The sequence below is a fragment of the Engraulis encrasicolus genome, chromosome 3, assembly GCF_034702125.1.
Source record: "Engraulis encrasicolus isolate BLACKSEA-1 chromosome 3, IST_EnEncr_1.0, whole genome shotgun sequence".
Lineage (NCBI taxonomy): Eukaryota > Metazoa > Chordata > Actinopteri > Clupeiformes > Engraulidae > Engraulis > Engraulis encrasicolus.
In genome coordinates, this window is record NC_085859.1 from 28,287,304 (window position 1) to 28,306,681 (window position 19,378).

The window sequence follows — 19,378 nt, forward strand, 5'->3', positions numbered from 1 at the left end:
TGCACTATGTAATAAAAACATTCCAAATCTGTACATGGTCTCGTCACAGAACCAGTGAGTGCCCTTTGTCAAGATCACATCTGGGGCTGCTGATTTGCATTGATCACGTGGCCGCTTAGATCTCCTGTGTCATTAACTCTTTCAGGCAGTGTTCAACGCAAAAAAACAAAATCACTCGCAAACCATTGAAAAAATCAGCCAGGCCTGACGAGAGAGGAGCAATGGATAACAAAGCACCCCTGCCTGGCCATCTGTGTACAATCACCATTGCTCAGGTACTACTGCACGTATATGTTCAGTATGTGCTGCTGTAGGACTAATCAACCCTATACGGTAGGAGCCAACATTAACAAATGTGAACAGGCTTGCCAGATGAGGCTGATGATTTCTATGGCCAAAAATGGGGGCTTTTTTTCTACTAAGTGCATTTTATACCCGCAGACAGCCATCCTACACAGCCCAATTGTTGTGGGAAGCCGCCCAGTCAGGCAACACTGAATGTGAGTGTGCTTGAGAGGGCTTATACACAGTAAAAAAAATGAATGCAGCGTTATTTCAACACTTGGACAGTCAATTTAACATCTTCTAGATTGCAATTGGTCCCAGATGGCTTTACTGTGTTATGTATGCCACCAGCATTACGAACATTTCAATTTCACTGCCCCTATCTGTGTGAGAGAATACATTACAGTAATGCTGCACAGTTGTGGACCTCTAGCTTTGCTTTTCCACAGTCTCTGCGAAAACCCCATTCAGACCTGAGTGCACATCCAATATGAGTAATTATTACAGATGCATTCGTTTTAGTTGGAGAGTGGAGTGTGTGTTGCATGTAAAGGACTGGTTTGGGCTTCTGAGAATACAAAGTGCATGCGTGAGAGTGCCGTGCTTAAAAGAGAATGGAGGACAGAGAGAGAGAGAGAGAGAGAGAGAGAGAGAGAGAGAGAGAGAGAGAGAGAGAGAGAGAAAGAGAGATAATTTCTGTGTGTGTGTGTATGTGTGTGTGTGTGTATGACGTGTGATGTGTGTGACGTGTGACGTGTGTGTGTGTGTGTGTGTGTTTGAGAAAGAGAAAAAGAAAGAGAGTGTCTGCGTGCCTGTGTGCGCACGTTATGTGGGTGGCTGTAGGTGTGTGATTTAGAACAGGCAGATGGTTGCAGCCAAACCAGTACTGCAATCTCATAGAAGGTGGAGGTCGGGAGAGTGCAAATTCAAATAGGCATTACATCACAGGGACAGCAGATCAGTGCCTCTCGAAAGACAGGAGCCTACAAGTGCAGTGTTGCTTTACATCAACACAGTAGTGCACTGTATGTTGGCTGGGCTGGGTGAGGAAAACCAACTCTAACACTGAAATGAAAGAAAGAAGGATGACTATGAAATCAACAAGACAAGCTACAAAGCAAAGTCTGCAGTGCTACTGCAATTCAACAATTCAACACAAATGTACACTCACAACGTTGGTTTTGCTCACTAAATGTTGAATTAACACTGACGAATTTGCACAGGACTGCATGGATGGATGTATTTATTGCACATCCTGTTTCAAAAATGTGATTGCATTGCTCTACTTTTTTTGTTTCTTTCTTCTACCTACAACAAATTCTCAAAAGCAGAAAGCATTGGAGTTCACATTAAAATAGACTGCACACCGTCTCGTATTCAAGGAAAACACAGTGCATACACTCTTATATGAAGTGTGCACACCAACAAGACATACTATTGTATCGCTACACCACTACTATATTGTAGCTGAGTGTCTACGTATAGAGTAAAACATGAGTCTAGTCTACAGTACAGTGTGACTTCACCAACACTGTGTGTTACCATTCAGTGTTATTTTCTTTCTATAACGCCCCCTTGTTCATCGTTAGAAGCCTTGAGACCTTCTCCCAAAGGCAAATACACTGCTCTCTCTCTCTCTCTCTCTGTGTGTGTGTGTGTGTGTGTGTGTGTGTGTGTGTGTGTGTGTGTGTGTGTGTGTGTGTGTGTGTGTGTGTGTGTGTGTGTGTGTGTGTGTGTAACAAGGCAGGAGTAACACAGAGGGCTGGGTAGACTGCATCATCAAAGGGTACAAAAGATGCAGCAGCAGCAGCATCATAAGGGGCTCTGTGACTATCTGCTAAAAAGGCAATTGCATGTAAAGAGTCTAGCACATGGTGCTCAAAAAATGTGATTGAAATTGTAGGGAAAAAACCCATGGCGGTGTGGATGTGTGGGTGTTTCTCTAATCCCCTTTATTCATTAGAGATTAAATGGGAAGCCACCTTTTGCAGCATATTTCGGGCCATTTATCTCTCTCAGCCCCTCTCCTCTCCTCTGGCGCAATTTAAATCTTTAGCAGAAATGTCCATCTTGCACAGAGATGCTGACAATTAAAACAGAGAAGAAAAGCTGGGATGGGAAGGGGGTGGTGGGGTTCATTCATTCATGCGGGCACAATTTCTTGATCTAGACAGGGGGGGGGGGGGGGAATTCAACTGGCAAGAATCATCCACATCTCAGAGAGCGACAGACTGATATAGAGAAACTTCGCAGTCTAAATGAGACGGAGTGTGCAGTCAGTGCACCCAGTCAAGTGGTTGATGATGGCTACTCCGGTAGGATTTTTAGGGGTGAGCCTCTGTGAAGTAGACATGTGTTGTATTGGGGTAATGATAAAGCCTGGTAATGTGAATCGAGTGGAAGTTTACAGAGGACAAGGTCAGGCCCTGATCTCAACAGTGCTCTGAGGTGGCCCATGGTGTTTGCACACATGCATATCATAGGGTTGAGATGCATTAAGGTGTGTCTATATATTTGTTCTGGATATGGCCAGGGAGTTGAAACGGTGGTGGTGCATAGGCAACAAAAGTCTTGTTAAGCTTTGGTCCTTTCCTATTATCAAACTATTTCACATCATGAATAAACCACGATGATGTGCAGAAATTAAGAGGCACAAGTCTGGTTCGAAGACACAAAATTGCACCCAGCAGGCGTTGACATAATTGCAGCCTGTCAGATTGGGCTGAACATGGGGGTTCTAATAACTATGTTATAGGCTACATTTAAAACCCCTTGTCAGCACTGAGCATTCAGTTTGGCAACTGATCTTTCACAAATACCTGATTTTTGAAATTGATGTTGAGGCACTGCTATGGACAGAGGTTTAGGGCGATTACATGTGCTCATCTGTGCCGTGTTTGCGTCTAATGATGCTTGGCAAACGCTACTCCCTGGTGGGATGAAACTGAATAACTGATTTATTCAACAGGTCGTCTTCATTATCGCTGCGAATCAAGTCGACGCGTTTACATGCTGACTCGAGTGCTGTGATCCATGGAAACACTTGTTGATTAATCTAACAGTTTGTCGATACCTCTTTGTGCGAATTAATGCGCAGATAAAGACAAAAACACACGCTTCAAGAAAGCAAGCCGACACACAATTTCAACAGCATTATCTTAGACCTTAAACATTTTGGGACTTGTCTCTCAGATAGAGAGTAGAGCCCAGGGAGAGTAGACTACAGAGGGCAAAAGTTTGCCCATCCCGAATTTGTGCAAAGTTGCGTAACGCACCTGCTTGTCCAGCGTTTCCTTGCCCGCGGCTGATACTTTGGGTGCAGGGACTCTCTCGCATGTGCTCCCCTCCAGTAAGTAAATTCCGGACGGCCGTGCACTCTGGTCGTTTTCGAAATAAAACAGGACATTCTGGTAGAGTGCGAAGTACTTTTCGTGCCAACGACTGTTTTCTGTGGTCTTCTTGTAGAGGTACCCTCGCTTCGTGCCCTCTTTGCGCGCGACCACGGAGAGATACAGAGCGTGCCCCTCATTATACCGAACACTCTTCTGCATTTTCCGTCCTGTTTACAGCGTCGTTACTTGTCAGACTCCATAGCCGAATGATGCTCTTTAATGTCATTTACTTTTCCACCAGGTGAAACCAAGAGATCACAACCCAAACGTCACCAAAAGTTGCCTCGCTGAAGTGAAATGGTCCGTGCAACTCATAGTCACAAGAGCCCATCCAGCGCTTCATCCAAAGGAGTGAAGGGTACAATCCATATTTTCCTGAATCAAAGTTTACAACGGAAGTGAATTTACAATCTCAACTACACAATGCGAGAAGTTGCTGAATTAAACGATTAAAAAATGATATTCAACTTTATGTAAGACGGCGAGGCAGAATAACGGTTGGGATCAGTTATAATCGGCTTTGACACCGACTAAGAGGCAGGTCTAGTCGTTACTGCTTTGCCTGCTTTCACTTACGTTTACGCCCACTTTAGGATGTATGCGGATCGTTTATCTGCGCGCCTGTCTTGCGAATGAACAGCAGCGCGCGCTTGTCTGTATGGACGTTGCGCGGGAAACAACAGGGATAAAAAACGGTGGAATTTTAGCCCAATTTTTCAAAACCCACTTGAAAAACGCGGTCAGTGTTTCATGAACATTCTTGATTATATAGCCACCTTTCTGATACATGATGTAAAACCAAACAGCCCCCACTAACATACTGTAGGCAAATAAATAAATAAACAAATAAACAAATAAACAAATACATACATACATACATACATACATACATCAGACTGAATGTGTAACAGGTGATATCACCACTTAAATACCTTGAGGGAAATTAGTGTTGCAATGTTGTAGTGTAGGCTAAAAGTTGCACATCAAGGGAGATAAAACGTGAAAACCAGGGTGTAAGGAAGTCATAATGTGGGGCAGCACAGCACTTACGAATGACTGAAATGTTCCAAACATGTTTTTCTTTTTATTCCTGACCATTTTTTTTTCTTTTACTACACACTTTATTTCCAGAAACAGGGAAAATGCATAGAATTTTACAAGACACCGACCAGGGGTGTTTCACAGTTAACACACTGAATCAATGAAATGACATAATTAAATTGCCAATGAGTTGTTGAATTCAAAACAAATATCATAATTTTCCATGTCAGTAAAGAGGATAAAAGTAACTGGAGCACACACCAAATGTTATTAGAGCACCATTAAAACTTTTAAGTAATTAGTGGCAAAACTAAGTACCTTGCCATCTGATTACAAATGCTTATTAGGACATGTTTTCCACACAACTACAGCAGCCAAAACATTCAGGTGTCTACTTGAATCGTTCGATTTTTGAATCCCTAAAACAACCACTGACACTGAAGAAGCAGCTGAGTGTTCATGTGTAGAGTTGTTCATGATCAGGAGAAATTGAAAATATTGATTAGGGAACTACAGTCTCAGATCCGCCTGAACAGACCAATAAGCAAGACCTAATTGAGACTCAATAGCGGAGTTCAAAGTTGAGAGACCTTAAGCCGACAAGAAATTCAAATAACAGTCGACTTGACATACAGTACAGTAGAGTTCAGAGATTTGATTGGATCCATCCAGCTAGTGATTCCTTATCAGAGATGAGCCAGATGTCAGATAGCTGCTTCACATTCCTCCTGCAACCAAGAGAGAAAAAAACTGAATCATAGAGGGTATCTGGACAAAAAAACACCCACTTTATTAACCCAAGCATGTCCACTCTTGTGTATACAAACTTTGTGTAAAAAAAAGTTCACCGACCATAACTGTCGTTTGTGGAACCTAAAAACAACACCATGCATTCAAAAACACATGCAAAACTGGCAACCAAATTCTTGTGGCGTGATCCAACCATCCAGCCACCATATCCTTGTATTGCAATAGATTTTAAAAACCCACTTTTCCCCCATCACTAGCATTTATCTCTCGTCAAATATACACAATTCCCTACATTCTGACCCACCTATCTTCTATCAATCAAAAAGAGAGAGAGAGACAGAAAAGAAGTTTGTCTGTTGCGGTCCAACCATCTACCATCTACCCAAACATCCAAGCCAAGCTGCCAAGCAGCAAGCCATCCGCCATATTGTTACAATGCCCACCAGCTACTATCTTTAAATTCTTGTATCCTCTTTGTACAATATGGGAGAATCGAGAATATTTGTCTTAAGTGGACCAACAAAACAAGGATTTACCAAAGCAGCCAGCCCGTCAACCACGCACTACATCCCTGTGATTTGCAATAGAATTTCTTTGAATGTGCACAACACCCCTGACGGACTGACTCCCGTGCTATTTGTGCATTCTGGAAGCTTCCCTGTACAAAAACACAGAGAATAGAAAATATTGTGTCTGGTCTAGTCCGACTAACCCCCCCGCTACCCAAACAGCCCAGCTGAGCCAGGCAGCCAGCCACCCTGGCAGCTACGCACCACATCTTTACCATGTAGAACAAACATAACTGACACAGTTGCACAGTTGACTACAAACAGACCCTCCCGCTGCATATCTATACATTCTTCTACCTTTTTCACACAAACAAACAAAAAATACGGACAGATAATTGTTCAATAAATGTTGTGTCATCTGGTCCAACAAACCAACCATCCACCCATCTACGGGGAGGGCACTAGCCAAGCCAGCACGGCAACCATGCCACACCACACCACACCACACCACACCACATCACACCACACCACATCTTTGCAATGCACAGCAGATTTTCATCAAAGGTACACAAATCCTCACAAACTGACCCACCCAGCTATCTTTATTCTCTATTATTATTTTTTGTACAAAGATAAAGCCAAGGCAAACCCAAGTCTGGCTGCCACCCAACCCAATCAGCCAGCCCACGTACCTCCTGGCGTCGACGAGGGCCTCCAGCTCCTTGGACTTGGTGGCGGCGGTCCTGAGGATGGGATCTGGGATGGCCGCCAGCCGGGCCACGTTCAGCCCGTAGCTGCGGCCCGCTGCACCCTCCGTGAGCTGGTACAGGAAGGTGATGAACTCTGGCCGCGCCTCCACTTCTGAATGGACAAGGAAAAAATGGAGAAGGGGGGTGGGGCACGCGTGGGGGCACGCACGTGCACACACGCACACGCACACACACGCACGTGCACACATGCACGCACGCGCACACACACACACACACACACGCACACACACACACGCACGCGCACACACGCACGCGCACACACACACAGTAACCATTGTTCACTTCATCAGAGTGTCATCAACGTGTTTACATTTTGATGTAGAATTGCAATTACACTAATTGAAATCTGTTCAGAAAGGTTTGTAGCCTTAAAATGCCTGCTTTAGCTTTAGTTTTGTTTTTTGATGGAAGATTGTGGTAAAAAAAAAAAAACGAGATATCATGTTAAAAAAATCATGGTATAACATTTTTGCCATATCGTCCACCCCTAGCTTCAAGTGTCTGGTAAGTGAACTTGGAGGAGGAAGCGACATGGTGGCATGAAGGGTCAGAGTGTGTGTGTGTGTGTGTGTGTGTGTGTGTGTGTGTGTGTGTGTGTGTGTGTGTGTGTGTGTGTGTGTGTGTGTGTAAACAGTGTGCAGAAGTATTAGGCAAACAAGTTTTTTGACCATATCGTCCATTTTATGTATGAAGACTTCAGAATTCTTTATAGATTTTTCAGAGTTTGTTAGATCTATTTTGTGGCCCATTTTCCCAGAGGAAAATTGAGTTGCCTAATAATTAAAGCTAAATCTACAGAGTGGGGGTTGTGCCTGTGTGTAACAATAACAATTAAAAAAATAAAAAAATAATATATATACATATAGTATCACTGATTCTTGAGAAAGCGGCTAAAACATGTCTCTGCAATAAACTGCCAATTCAGTTGAAAATAAACTACATTTTCATGAACAAAATGAATCCAGGTAAAGACCCAGGGGTCTGTTACACAAATGTACAGTCGTTTGAAATATTTAAGTGTAATTTTATTACTTTTCATGGCTATAAAGCTGCCCACACCCTGTAAAAACAGCTGTCCCAAGGACAGACATCGTCATTTCAATTGACTTAAAATGTAAAAATCACTGATATTATTGAATAATATCACCATGATGTGAAAGTCCATATTGAAGTGGTTCTGCAGATATGCACATAGTGCGTGTAAAACAATATTTACTATTATTTTCTGATTGCTCAAAGTGTGTCCAGCATATTGGTCACCACCGTCAGATTTTTTTAAAAAGACAATAAAATCAGGGATGGACAAGGTCATTGTCATTACTTAGGACCCCTTTTCAAACCTTCAGCTCTACTGAATACTTCACCATCACTGAAGCTCCTGTAAATTTACTAATTTCTCCTCAATTTGTTAATTTGTTTGGACACTGGTACTGTCCCAACCATAAACTGTCAACACCGTTGGGGGTTTTAATAGTATTATGTTACATTAATGTTAATTATATATACTTTTTCAGAAGCGGCATAAAGCCCCTAAGNAATGAAGTGGCTAATGTGAGCGAAAAATGCACAATATGTCTCACACCGTCAGATGTCACCACCGTCAGATTTTGTTCCGCTCATCATCTTGTTCCATATTTTACTAAATTGTACTGGTTAATGAAACATTACCAGACATGTTAGGAATAATTGTGAGCCAAACTTATACTCTAGCCTCCACCATGCATTTGGAGGGTTTTTTGTCACAAAACCTGACGGTGGTGACATCTAATGTAGTTCACAAAAAAGCCTGTGTTTTACATGTTTTTGACAAGTTTTAAGAATATGCTTCCAATAAGTATCTACAATTATGTTGAATTGTAAAAGTATTTCACTTAAATACAGTAAACATGTTTTTTTTTACTTCTAATTCTGTCTGACGCTGGTGACAAAACCAAGAAAGAGGCCATTTTCTGAAAAATGTAAAACATGGGGAGCTTGGCCAATACATTCACTGCACAGCCAAGACCTTAATCTATGATAATACACCTCTATATTTTGGATTTGAACAACTTAAAACCTGTTTATGCCACATGTTCAATAATCTAGGCCTACTTCCTACAGTATCTAACAAATGAAGAAAAAACCCATGCACAAGCATACTGTGCACACAAATAAATAAAGTGTTTATGCTAGATGTCATTGACTTGAGAGGGCTATTTATTTTGCTAAATGTAGGTAATAATTAGGTCACTTTCACCACCTTCAGATTACTGTCACCACCGTCAGTTCTTAAGTCACCACCGTAAGATTTGTTTTGGACATTTTAAATGAATGTGCTTACAAAATTTTCCTTTGGAGTTGTTGAATTATCAAAGTAATAGCAAATTTAAGCCTACACGAATATTTGTGAAATTACAAAAAAATGTTTGATCTATTTAGGCATTAAGTAAGCATTGTCTGACAGCACATATTTTTAAATTAGAACACATGAAGCAGTATTAAAATAGAATGTAAGTGAATTTTCAACATTTAAAGGCGTATGTGTGAACCAAAAAACACACACAATCACTTAAAAACTCCAGATACATATGCAACCAAATCAATACACTTTTTATTGCTTTTAATTGTGTCTGACGGTGTTGACAAAAAACAAGGTATGATCGGAGAAAAACTTGATTTCTGAAAAAAAAATTAAAATGGGGAGATTGGCCTTGTGCATTTCTGAAAATGTTTTTGTTTATGAGGATATACCATATTATTTTGTAATTCTCTTCGTTTTTTTCTTTCAAGATTACAACCTGTTTTAGCCACTTTCTCAAGAATCAGTGGTACATATAATGTACTGTTTCAAATTATTACACAAATCAGTCTCAAAACATTTATTTTATGTTAAGAACTGAAGATGGTTATTTGTGTGTGTGAGTGTGTGTGTGTGTGTGTGTGTGTGTGTGTGTGTGTGTGTGTGTGTGTGTGTGTGTGTGTGTGTGTGTGTGTGTGTGTGTGTGTGTGTGTGTTTGTGGCTATGGGTGCACACGTGCCTGAAGCAATTAAAGAAAAAGTATAACTAAAAAAATCGAAATGACAATTGGCAATCAAAGGTTTTAAGCTTTCCAAACATCCTTGCATGTAGGAAAAGTTGTTTTTTTATCAATGGTTACAAAAAAAACAAGTTCAAGGAGCTGAACAGAGATAAATAAAGTTGACATTAATTAAGAAAGAAAAAAAGTCAGCGTCTCTTGATTTAATCACCTGGTGACAGCAGCAACTGGTGGTTGCAACTAGCCATGCATGGACTCCGGTATACAGTAACACATATAGTAACTCTCCACTAGGGCTGCACAATATATCGAAAATGTATCGAAATCGCGATATCAAGAGTGGCGATATGCGTATCGCGAAAATGACTTAATTATCGCAAACAAGCAAAAAAATTCTGTGCTGTACCATCATGCCATGACCAAAGCCACAACGCCCACACAGACCGAGAAATTAGTGACAAGAAAAGAACTCGACTATATTTCTGAATACCGTTTAAAAATCGTTATCGAGGTATTGCATGCTGTTATCGATCATCGTTTTTTTTTCTGATATCGTGCAGCCCTACTCTCCACCTCAATATAAAGCCTCATACTGCATACTAATGCGGGTGTACATAGCAACATTTCTCACACCATGACACACAGCTCTGTGGGGAATGTATTTAATATTGGCTAATTAGGTTTGAAACCCTGTTGTCAAATAAAAACAGCCACAATATGCATCTTTTTTTTGTATATACAGTATACATAGCAATAGCATGACAACTACGGTACACATTAACTGGGGGAGGTGGGACTTGTCATGGCACAACTCATTTAATCTCCAATTTAAATATGATGTGGTTCATGGGAGGAGGCTTTGGTAGTAAATCACCATGACACGTGCATCTACTGCAAAAGGAGAGATATTGTTGTATACACAAAGCGAAAAAAAAGACCAGTGCTCAGGGGCCGGATTCACAAAACTATTCTTAAGATAAATCTTAGGAAGATTCTTAAGAAAAAAACTAAGAAGTTCCTAAGATCTATCTTAAGTGAAATTCTTCAATATTTTCTTAAGAACAATGCCAGTTCTTAAGAACTTCTTAATTTCTTCCTCATTTAAGAACTTTTTAGAATAATGCTTCTTAGTTGCCATGGCAATCAACAGGATTCTACCTACCTACTCCAAACACTATGTAGGCCTAGAAAAAAAACTGCTGGCTCCTAAACATAATTTAAAGGGGTCCTATTATGCTTTTTCATGTCCACTACCCATTTATTGGGTTACACAGCATCTGTTGTATGTAAAAGCTTGGTGAAAGCTGCATTTCACAAATTGGCCTCTTGGGGGAGAATTTCTCTGCCGCAGGAACGCTATTTCTCAACTGTCAGAGAACGCGTGGTTGGGTTTTCAACATTCTATAGCTTTTGTTTCCGGTACGGGTCTACGTCATGCTGTACCTAACATTGCTGCTTATGGGATGGAGTGTTGACGATGTCACAGACCATTTATTAATTGCAGAGACAGTAGACCTAATGCGCATTTGTTCATCGCAGCCACATAGCCTAGGCCTATCTGAATTTGACAGTATTGTGATGAGATGTATCCTATTTGTGAATACACCACTCAGTGTACAAAATAGTGTACAATAATAGTGTAGCCCACAATGATAGTGTAGGATTTCGCCATCCACAAGTTTATTCCATTACGCATGTTTTTTTTTCAATACATTATCATCATTATTACTACAACATAGTTACAATGATAAGTATTATTGTTGTGATGATAATAATAATAACAATAATGATAATAATAATAATAATAATACAAATACATTAATAACATTTAATTAATATATTATTATTGTTGCATTTACAGCAATACAATATACCTTTTGTATAATAGAGCCTATATAAAATGTAGGCCTATTTTAATATTTTAGTTGAACAAGCTGACTACATTCAATAGGCTTAAGGTAAAGCCACTAAAAGTTACATTGAATGAAAGCTTGTAGACTAACTGAAAAAATATATATATAAAAAATAGAGATTTCACACAGTCACAAAACATTCATAATAATCATATATTACATTAAAAAATATTTTTTTGAATTCCGTTTTGTGAAAATGGGTTCAAATAAATAAAATGTGACTGTTAAGACAGAGTATAGGGTTATCTTATATTTGAGAAGAAAACTAAGACAAATCTTAAGAAAATAGTCTTCAAGAATCTCAATATTCTTAACTTTTTTCTTAGGGGAAAATCTTAGGAAGAAAGTTAAGAAACAACTTAAGAATTCCGTTTGTGAATATGGAATCTTCTTAACTTTTGTCTTAAGTCAGAAAAGTGACAGTTAAGAACTATTTAGTTCTTAAGAAAGCTTTGTGAATCCGGCCCCAGTGCTGCACTGACTCCCGCAGAGCTGTTTTTAACACCTGTGAGAGCCTATACAGCTCCACGCATTCTTCAATCAACACTTCCAAGATGTGAATTAAGCTTGGTTTTATTCATTTATTATTTATTCACTTTGTTAAAAATGACATGAATTGAGTTCAAATCTTTCCAATAAAATTTCAATTCACAGACCTTTGCTTTGCAGGCTGCGAAATAAAACCCAGTGGCTGGAGTGGTGAATGGCTACTTAAGGTGAATGGCTACTTTCTGGACACCTACACATTATGCTAGATGCCTTTACTGTACTATTTCTCATTATTGTACCTCTTTCTCATTTGTTTTACACAAAACAAGTCAAACATTTAAACTCTACGACACTAGACTAGAATAGAAGTGTTGTAGCAAAAAAAGGCCTTACCGTCCTCTGTGGTGTCAGGCTCGTTGAGTAGAAAGGACATGTGATAGTTGCCGACATGCTCTGGGTATGCTCTCTCCAGCTCACACAGGGGTGGGTAGTGGGTCACAAACAGAGTCAAGGACGTCACCTAAGACAAACACAAGCCATAACTCTTTAATAATCGTTTAATATACTCTAAAATGATTTATGTACCACAGCATCCCCCAGACTTCTACTGTGACATGTTTTGGGAGAGACAATTGTCGACCAGGTGGAGATGATGGTGTGGGAGTTGGCTCATCAAAAGTTTGATTAAAAGTTCGTTAAAAGCTTCACTAAAATGTTTAGTGAGTGCCTAGCACAAACAACCAGTCAGCAACCAAACCTGGGTGTCTAAGTGATGATAATAGTCATCCTTCCGGTTAATAAACGGAAGAGGTTTACCTTACAGTGATTAAAAATAAATATCATTTAATGCATAGGTCATGGAACCAGAGATTAAACATGTCATATGGCAGACTAAGAGCTGTGTATGCCATAGCATGTCCTTGGAAGTGCAATTACAGTACTAGAAGAAGGAAAAAAACACACATACGAACAAGCAATTCATGATTTCAAAGCCAGGTGGCATTAAATAATGAAATGTATGGTATTTACTTTCAATTGATAGCTTCCTGACCCACAACCATGTAGGCAATGCAAAAAAAAAAGCATTTTCGCGCTATTACACTTCCACCCCACACACACCTGTGCACAGTACAGGCTGACAAACCATAACTTCACTGCATGTTATACTTTGTACCTCTATGCACGTGACAAATAAAACTCTGCATAGAGCTCGAAAGTCCCGCCCCTTAGTTCCGCGTTTCACGGGACCTAAACTGACCATCTAACAACATGGTAGCGAGTAAATCTTCCGATCTCAGTCATGATATGCGCTGGGCTACAAATATGCTGTTTATGAGGCTATATAAAGATTATTCATGCCGAAGTATCAATGTTTTGTTCCGAGGCCGTCGGCATGAAAAATGTGAAGAAACACAGCTTTCTAAAAAGTTTGGGGGTTCGTACGAAAAATTAAGCAAAAATATCAGAAACAACATATATGGAGCTCGTGGCACTACTCGAAGGGGATCGAAATATCATTTTAATACCGCCATTGGATTACATGCTACGATTTTCGGCTAAAAACGCCGTTGAGGTCCCATGAAATCGGGGGAAGTGACGTCACTTTCGAGCTCTATATCCTTGTTAAAAAGGAACTAGCTGTGCTCTATGTGCCCTTGTACATTGTAGCATGAACGTGGAACTCTCCAGACACCTGTTGCAACACCAGATCCTGTATAAATCACATTGGATTCTGTCTCATCTGTCTGTCTGTCTGTCTGCACACACAGTGCAAAGAGTGTACGTGTACAGCTTTTTCAGGGAAACAACTTAATTTCCTTTTATTGACTTTTTTTTAGTGTGTGCCTGCCTTTGCACCAGGGGTCTCTGGGGCTGCGGCGTGAGAGTGGAGGCGGAGAACAGATGAGCCAGGCAGCAGTGTTGCCAGATGTGTCTGATCAAATCCCGCCCAAAAGGTTCTCAAAAAAACGCCAAAATGCGCTAAATTCCGCCCAAACTCAACACATTGCATTGATTTCTATGGGCATAAAACGGCAGGAAAGAAAAGACAAATGGCTGAATTTTCCCGTTTTTACCCCCAGACGGTCATCCCAAGTAGCCCAATTGGGCAGGTGATGCCCCAATCTGGCAACACTGCCAGGCAGGCAGGCGAGGATTTGAAGGGGATAATCCCGAGACAAACAGCGGCAGGCATTTCATTTTGGCTGCTGTGGTCCTCTCCAAGGGCTGGCGGAATGTCAAGAAGCATCTCACCTTAGAGCAGAGTCCCCTTGCTCTGGCTAACTCATCTCCACAATCAGAACATGACATAGAATGCACAGTAGAATGCTCTGCAGTGTTCTAGAATGTTTAGACTGTATGTTCCGTATCAAGGACCATAGCTCTTTTTTGCCATTGTTAGTTTGTCTACTCTACAGTATTGTACACTGAAACAGTGCTTCAGTACATCAAAACAGACATAAGGACAGAAATAGAGACGAGGCCTCCGGAACAACAGGGCATCTTCCTGCTGTAGCAGTAGAACAGGTCAGCATTATGCTGTTGTGTAACGCTCATCTCTCTGGAACTTGCGATAATCTTTTTGCTTAGCTTTTTTTCCTTTTTAAAACCTGGAAAAGGTCTATAAACAGATGAGCCATGTCCGTGTGAAGACCTGCTGTGACATAACACACAGAGCTGAGCTTCCTCCTCTGGGTCGTAGATGTAGGCCTGGGCAAAATGATTGATTTCAATCCCGAATCGAGTTGGCAGGTCAAAGCTTCAAGAGTGTGCTAAGGTGAGTTCTGAACAGCTCACAGCTATGTAGTAAAATACATACAACTCCATAACTAGCTCGCACTTATGCCAAGTCCACACAGAAACGCAACAAGGTTTTTTTGGAACCGTGCAAAAATAAAAAAATAAATCACCTAAACATGGCAACTAAACAGTTTCTGACAGAACTACGTGCACATGATTTTAGGAGACAACCCAATTCTTGCAACATGAACTTTGCGATGGAAAGATGTTAGTGGTTAACCTGGACACCCTTTCCTTAAGTTAATGGTGCTTTGATGCAGTCAAACTATCATGTCAGTAAACAGCTGTCAGACAGGAGAACAATATTGGGGTGACGCCATCGAGCTAGTGCGCCATAGAGTTACACCAGGTACCCGGGTTCGATTCCAGAGCGAGGTAATTTCCTGATCCTTCCCCATCTCTCTCGCCCACTCATTTCCTGTCGCCATCTTAAACTGTCATACCTCAATAAAGTCTACAAAGCCCAAAAACAAACGTAAAAAAACAACAAAGTGATCGTGCTGTTGTCATCAGTCAACACAGTGCTATGCGAGTAAAGACAGAAGAGAATGTCATCTGAATGACTCATGCTCCTCGTCAATAACTCAGAAGTCAGGGGGTTGAGGAAGGTGCTCACATGGAGCTAACGGCCTACAAGATGATTCAGCTCCTCAGATAGAGCCACTCATAGGGTACAAAAGGAGAGAATTGATGCTAAACTTTAGACAAAGTCAACTTTACTGACAATTTAACATGCACTAGACCTATGTTGCAAGGGAACTGAAATTACGTTCCCCACGCTTCCCCTGTGTAACCTTGAGATATGGTTTCCCAATCTACAGTATGAAATATTCAGCAAGTGATGTTGGTGTTACAAGTGTTACAAATAGGGTTGCAAAGGGGCAGGAAATTGCTAGAAAGTTTCCATAGAAACTTTGGCACAGAAATTTGGGAATTTTCTAATTGGAAACTTTGCACAGGAACTATGGGAACTTTAGGAATTTATGTGAATTAACTGAAATGTTACTACATAACTTACATTTCATCTGGTATAGAACTAGCACATTGCACATTTACATGGCACATTCATCACAACTGTACAGTGTAAACCATGATAAGATGGCTTGAAGCAGAACTGAAAGCGGAAAACAAATGGCAGCAGACTTCTTTTAACCACAGATTAGTCAGTTCGCTGAACAGTTGGATGATAAGAGATATCTGTCTTTGGTCTATTCATGGTATACAGTAGCACCAGATTTAGTTTTTCTACTTTAATATATTATAGATCAAATAATATGTATCATCTTCCTTATCATAACCACAAAATTGACTGCATTTAGCCCTTTGCCTAAAAAATTTGGAAATGGGTGCGCATGCAAGGGGTATGGCCAAATGACTGTAAACACGTCCGGCAGGCGGACAAAGATGCGTCCCAGAGCCGTTTATAGAGAGAGTCTGGCCAACTCGAATCAAGGACGCCATTTTCGTTCCCCACGGCGAGGATTCTACAGTGTAACCCTATGGGCAGCATACCGTCAAAATCGCTGGATCTAAAATACAAATAAGGCTTCATAGACCATCACACTTGGGTTGTAGTATTATCAAGATCCCAACATATGAAAACAAACGTTAACAAGTTCGTTCGTATAGAAGGGGTTTGCTTAAAAGAGGGTTTTGTCGGCATAGTTTTGATGTGCTCAGCAGTGCATTCAGGCCTTACTTCCGAGTTGTTGTTGCCTAGGTACAGCCAACGTCAAAGTCGATATTTAAGTAATGTGCAGAAATAATATTCACAACGATGGTCAAGTTCATGTACAGGGACCCTAGTGATACTTGCGCCAAAGTTTCACGTTGTGTCGAGATTTAGTAGTTTAAAAATAACGATGTGCTCAGCAGTGCATAATCGCAATTGCAGACAGTAGAATTTTAGGATGAGTCTGGATGCTCGTAGGTTGTGTCGGATAGCCTATTCATAGTATGAAACTGGACGTGAGTTTAAATCGCAGGGGGAAAGGACCTTATTAGCGCGACAGAAATAATAACTTGGTGGGCAAAGTTTTCACAGTAGGCCTATAACATAGTTACAGGTGGCAATTAAGATTTGACAAGCTAATTTCAAGAAAGAAACCTAACTTCAAAAGTAATTGTTAACAAAAGTCGAAGGGGAAAAAAAATACATTTACCTCACACACAACACGGAGAAATCTGCTGCTTTCCGGTTATTAATTCTGACCTTTATATTCCATAAAAGGGAGTTTACATCCATGCATGTCCCAAATCCTCCGTTTATGTCACGAGTTAAACGATGCTGTTTGTTTCTCCTGACCCAGCCCTGCACTACAGCCATATGCACAACAGTTTGTCATAATAACAATGTTATAATATTATAGTGAAGCGTTATTTTTTATATCTGATAATGCTCATTAATGGGAGCGTGGGGAACGAAAATGGCGTCCATAAAACATGTGACCAGCCACAAACCAATCAAAATAGCGGGATAGCTCGAACGTTCGAATCCATAGTTGGCCAGACTCTCTCTATATACGGCTCTGATGCGTCCCTCTATGCACTGCCATCTTGTGGACACAGGAGGGAATTACAATTCAGAGAATGCGTTTCAGACAAAGAATGCGTTTCAGACGGACAGACAGACCGACGGACGGACGGACGGACATACCCTCTTACAGATGCTAGGGCGCATCTAAAAAGTGTGCTGTCCCGAGGTGCTCAACTTTATTCATATAAACTTGATTATTTCAGCCAAGATTATGCTGCAATGTTTTTCTACCAACTATATGGATATATTTAACCTTTGTCTTTGAAAATTCCCTATTTATTCCTTTCAATTCTCAAATGTTTTTGTATCCCCATGACATTTTTTCGTTGCTCCCGTCGTGGGCTAGCTCATCTCTCCACCACATTATAGAGCTCCATCATCATCATGGACATAACACCTTCTACTGCCATCTACTCCCGTTGTTTGTTGCTATGTTTATGTGTTTTGTTTATATTCTTTATTGTCTGTTAAATGTCTTTGAGTGTCTAGAAAAGCGCTGTGCAAATGTTATTTGGTAGTAGTAGTAGTAGTAGTAGTAGTTGTTGTTGTTACAAGTAGCATTTAGGTCAAGAAAACGCTTGCGGGAATGAAGAAAAACATCTTTAAAACACAAAATATAACAGTCCATGGAGTACGATATGATTCCAGAAGTCACAAATGGCACTGATGAATCAACAGAGCTGATGGTCCCACTCAAAGCGCATTCAGGCCGACTAGGAACCGTGCCGGTGCCTGTTCCCGCACCTAATCGCAAACCGGCCTTCGTGTTTACACCAGAGATTTTTGCGTTCGCGAGCCGGAAAGTTGGTTTGCAATGCAAACCGCAAAATACTTGGTTTTTCTCTGTGAACCGTGATGACAGAGTGGCCGTCAGCAGGTTCATCCGGGTACCACAGTCAAGTGCGGAAAAAGTTCAGAGCCCGGTATTCGCAAACAAGCACTTTGGTGCTGAACGTAACTGGTGCGGGCACCGACACCGGCTCCGTTCTGGTCAGCCTGAAAGCCCTAACAGTGGCAGAACAATTGCACACAGCGCCCGAAGAAAAAGACACTTGCAGCCCCCCAGCTAAAACACTTAGTTTACAAAAAAAGACAAAATATGACGTGACGCATTCTGGTAACAGTACTCTTATTTCCTTTTTGGATTGTTTGAAAAGATTCCAGCAGTCCCAAGTGTGGACTGATTTCTTTGCTCTCATACACAGGCAAAGCACTTCGCTATGGCAACCAGAGTCTCATCATGAGCGGAGAACAAGACGGCTCAGCGCAGCAGTGGCAAGGTTGTCTATGTCGTATTCGAGGGTGTTACACAACAAAATGTACTTACATTCTTAAATACAGCTCAGGTGAACACACAAACAGGACGGACAAGCCTGTTGCTATGCCAACGGGAGAGCTTTGCCGTGAATGCATGCATATGGCAGAAATGCATGTGTGAGAGAATGTGTGTGTGATTGAGATATGAATGGGGTTTTGGTCAAATTGCTACGTGCATTTAATTCCAAACAAAAGAACAACACACCGTTTTGTCTTGACAAGGTAGAAGGCAGTTATACTCGGTCAAAGCAATCGATGCTGGTTTGGGCCTCCCGTTCTCCTGTCATGTCCGAAAACAATCCGCAGCACTTGACACCGAATGACCGGGGATCACAACAGTCCCATGGGGCCTCAGCTTTAGTGTTACCACAGAAGAGTGGCAAACAACAGGGACAGAGCCTTCACACCCACCTCTCCATCCTGGCTGCTTGGGATAAATAAATAGTCAGTCCTTCAAGGCCTGCATGTGGGGTGGATGGGTGGATAGGTGGAGGGATGGATGCAAAAATACATCACACCTACGGCAATCCCCTAGACGATGGGTCCGAGCAGCTGAGCCG

General features: G+C 41.1%; 2 protein-coding genes across 2 annotated transcripts in view; both read right to left on the reverse strand.

Annotated features, from left to right (window-relative positions):
- The window catches only part of rasgrf2b (Ras protein-specific guanine nucleotide-releasing factor 2b), a 116,210-nt gene extending 112,020 nt beyond the window's left edge, over positions 1 to 4,190 (reverse strand). The window contains exon 1 of the mRNA XM_063193699.1: positions 3,561 to 4,190. Coding sequence (XP_063049769.1) covers positions 3,561 to 3,836 — 276 coding nt within the window. The 5' untranslated portion in view covers positions 3,837 to 4,190. The remainder of the gene's footprint in view (positions 1 to 3,560) is intronic.
- Positions 4,191 to 4,741: 551 nt separating this feature from the next.
- Positions 4,742 to 19,378, reverse strand: part of msh3 (mutS homolog 3 (E. coli)) — a 91,042-nt gene continuing 76,405 nt past the window's right edge. The window contains exons 20-22 of the mRNA XM_063193709.1: positions 12,560 to 12,686; positions 6,670 to 6,838; positions 4,742 to 5,446 (exon numbers count right to left, since the gene is read on the reverse strand). Coding sequence (XP_063049779.1) covers positions 5,365 to 5,446; positions 6,670 to 6,838; positions 12,560 to 12,686 — 378 coding nt within the window. The 3' untranslated portion in view covers positions 4,742 to 5,364. The remainder of the gene's footprint in view (positions 5,447 to 6,669; positions 6,839 to 12,559; positions 12,687 to 19,378) is intronic.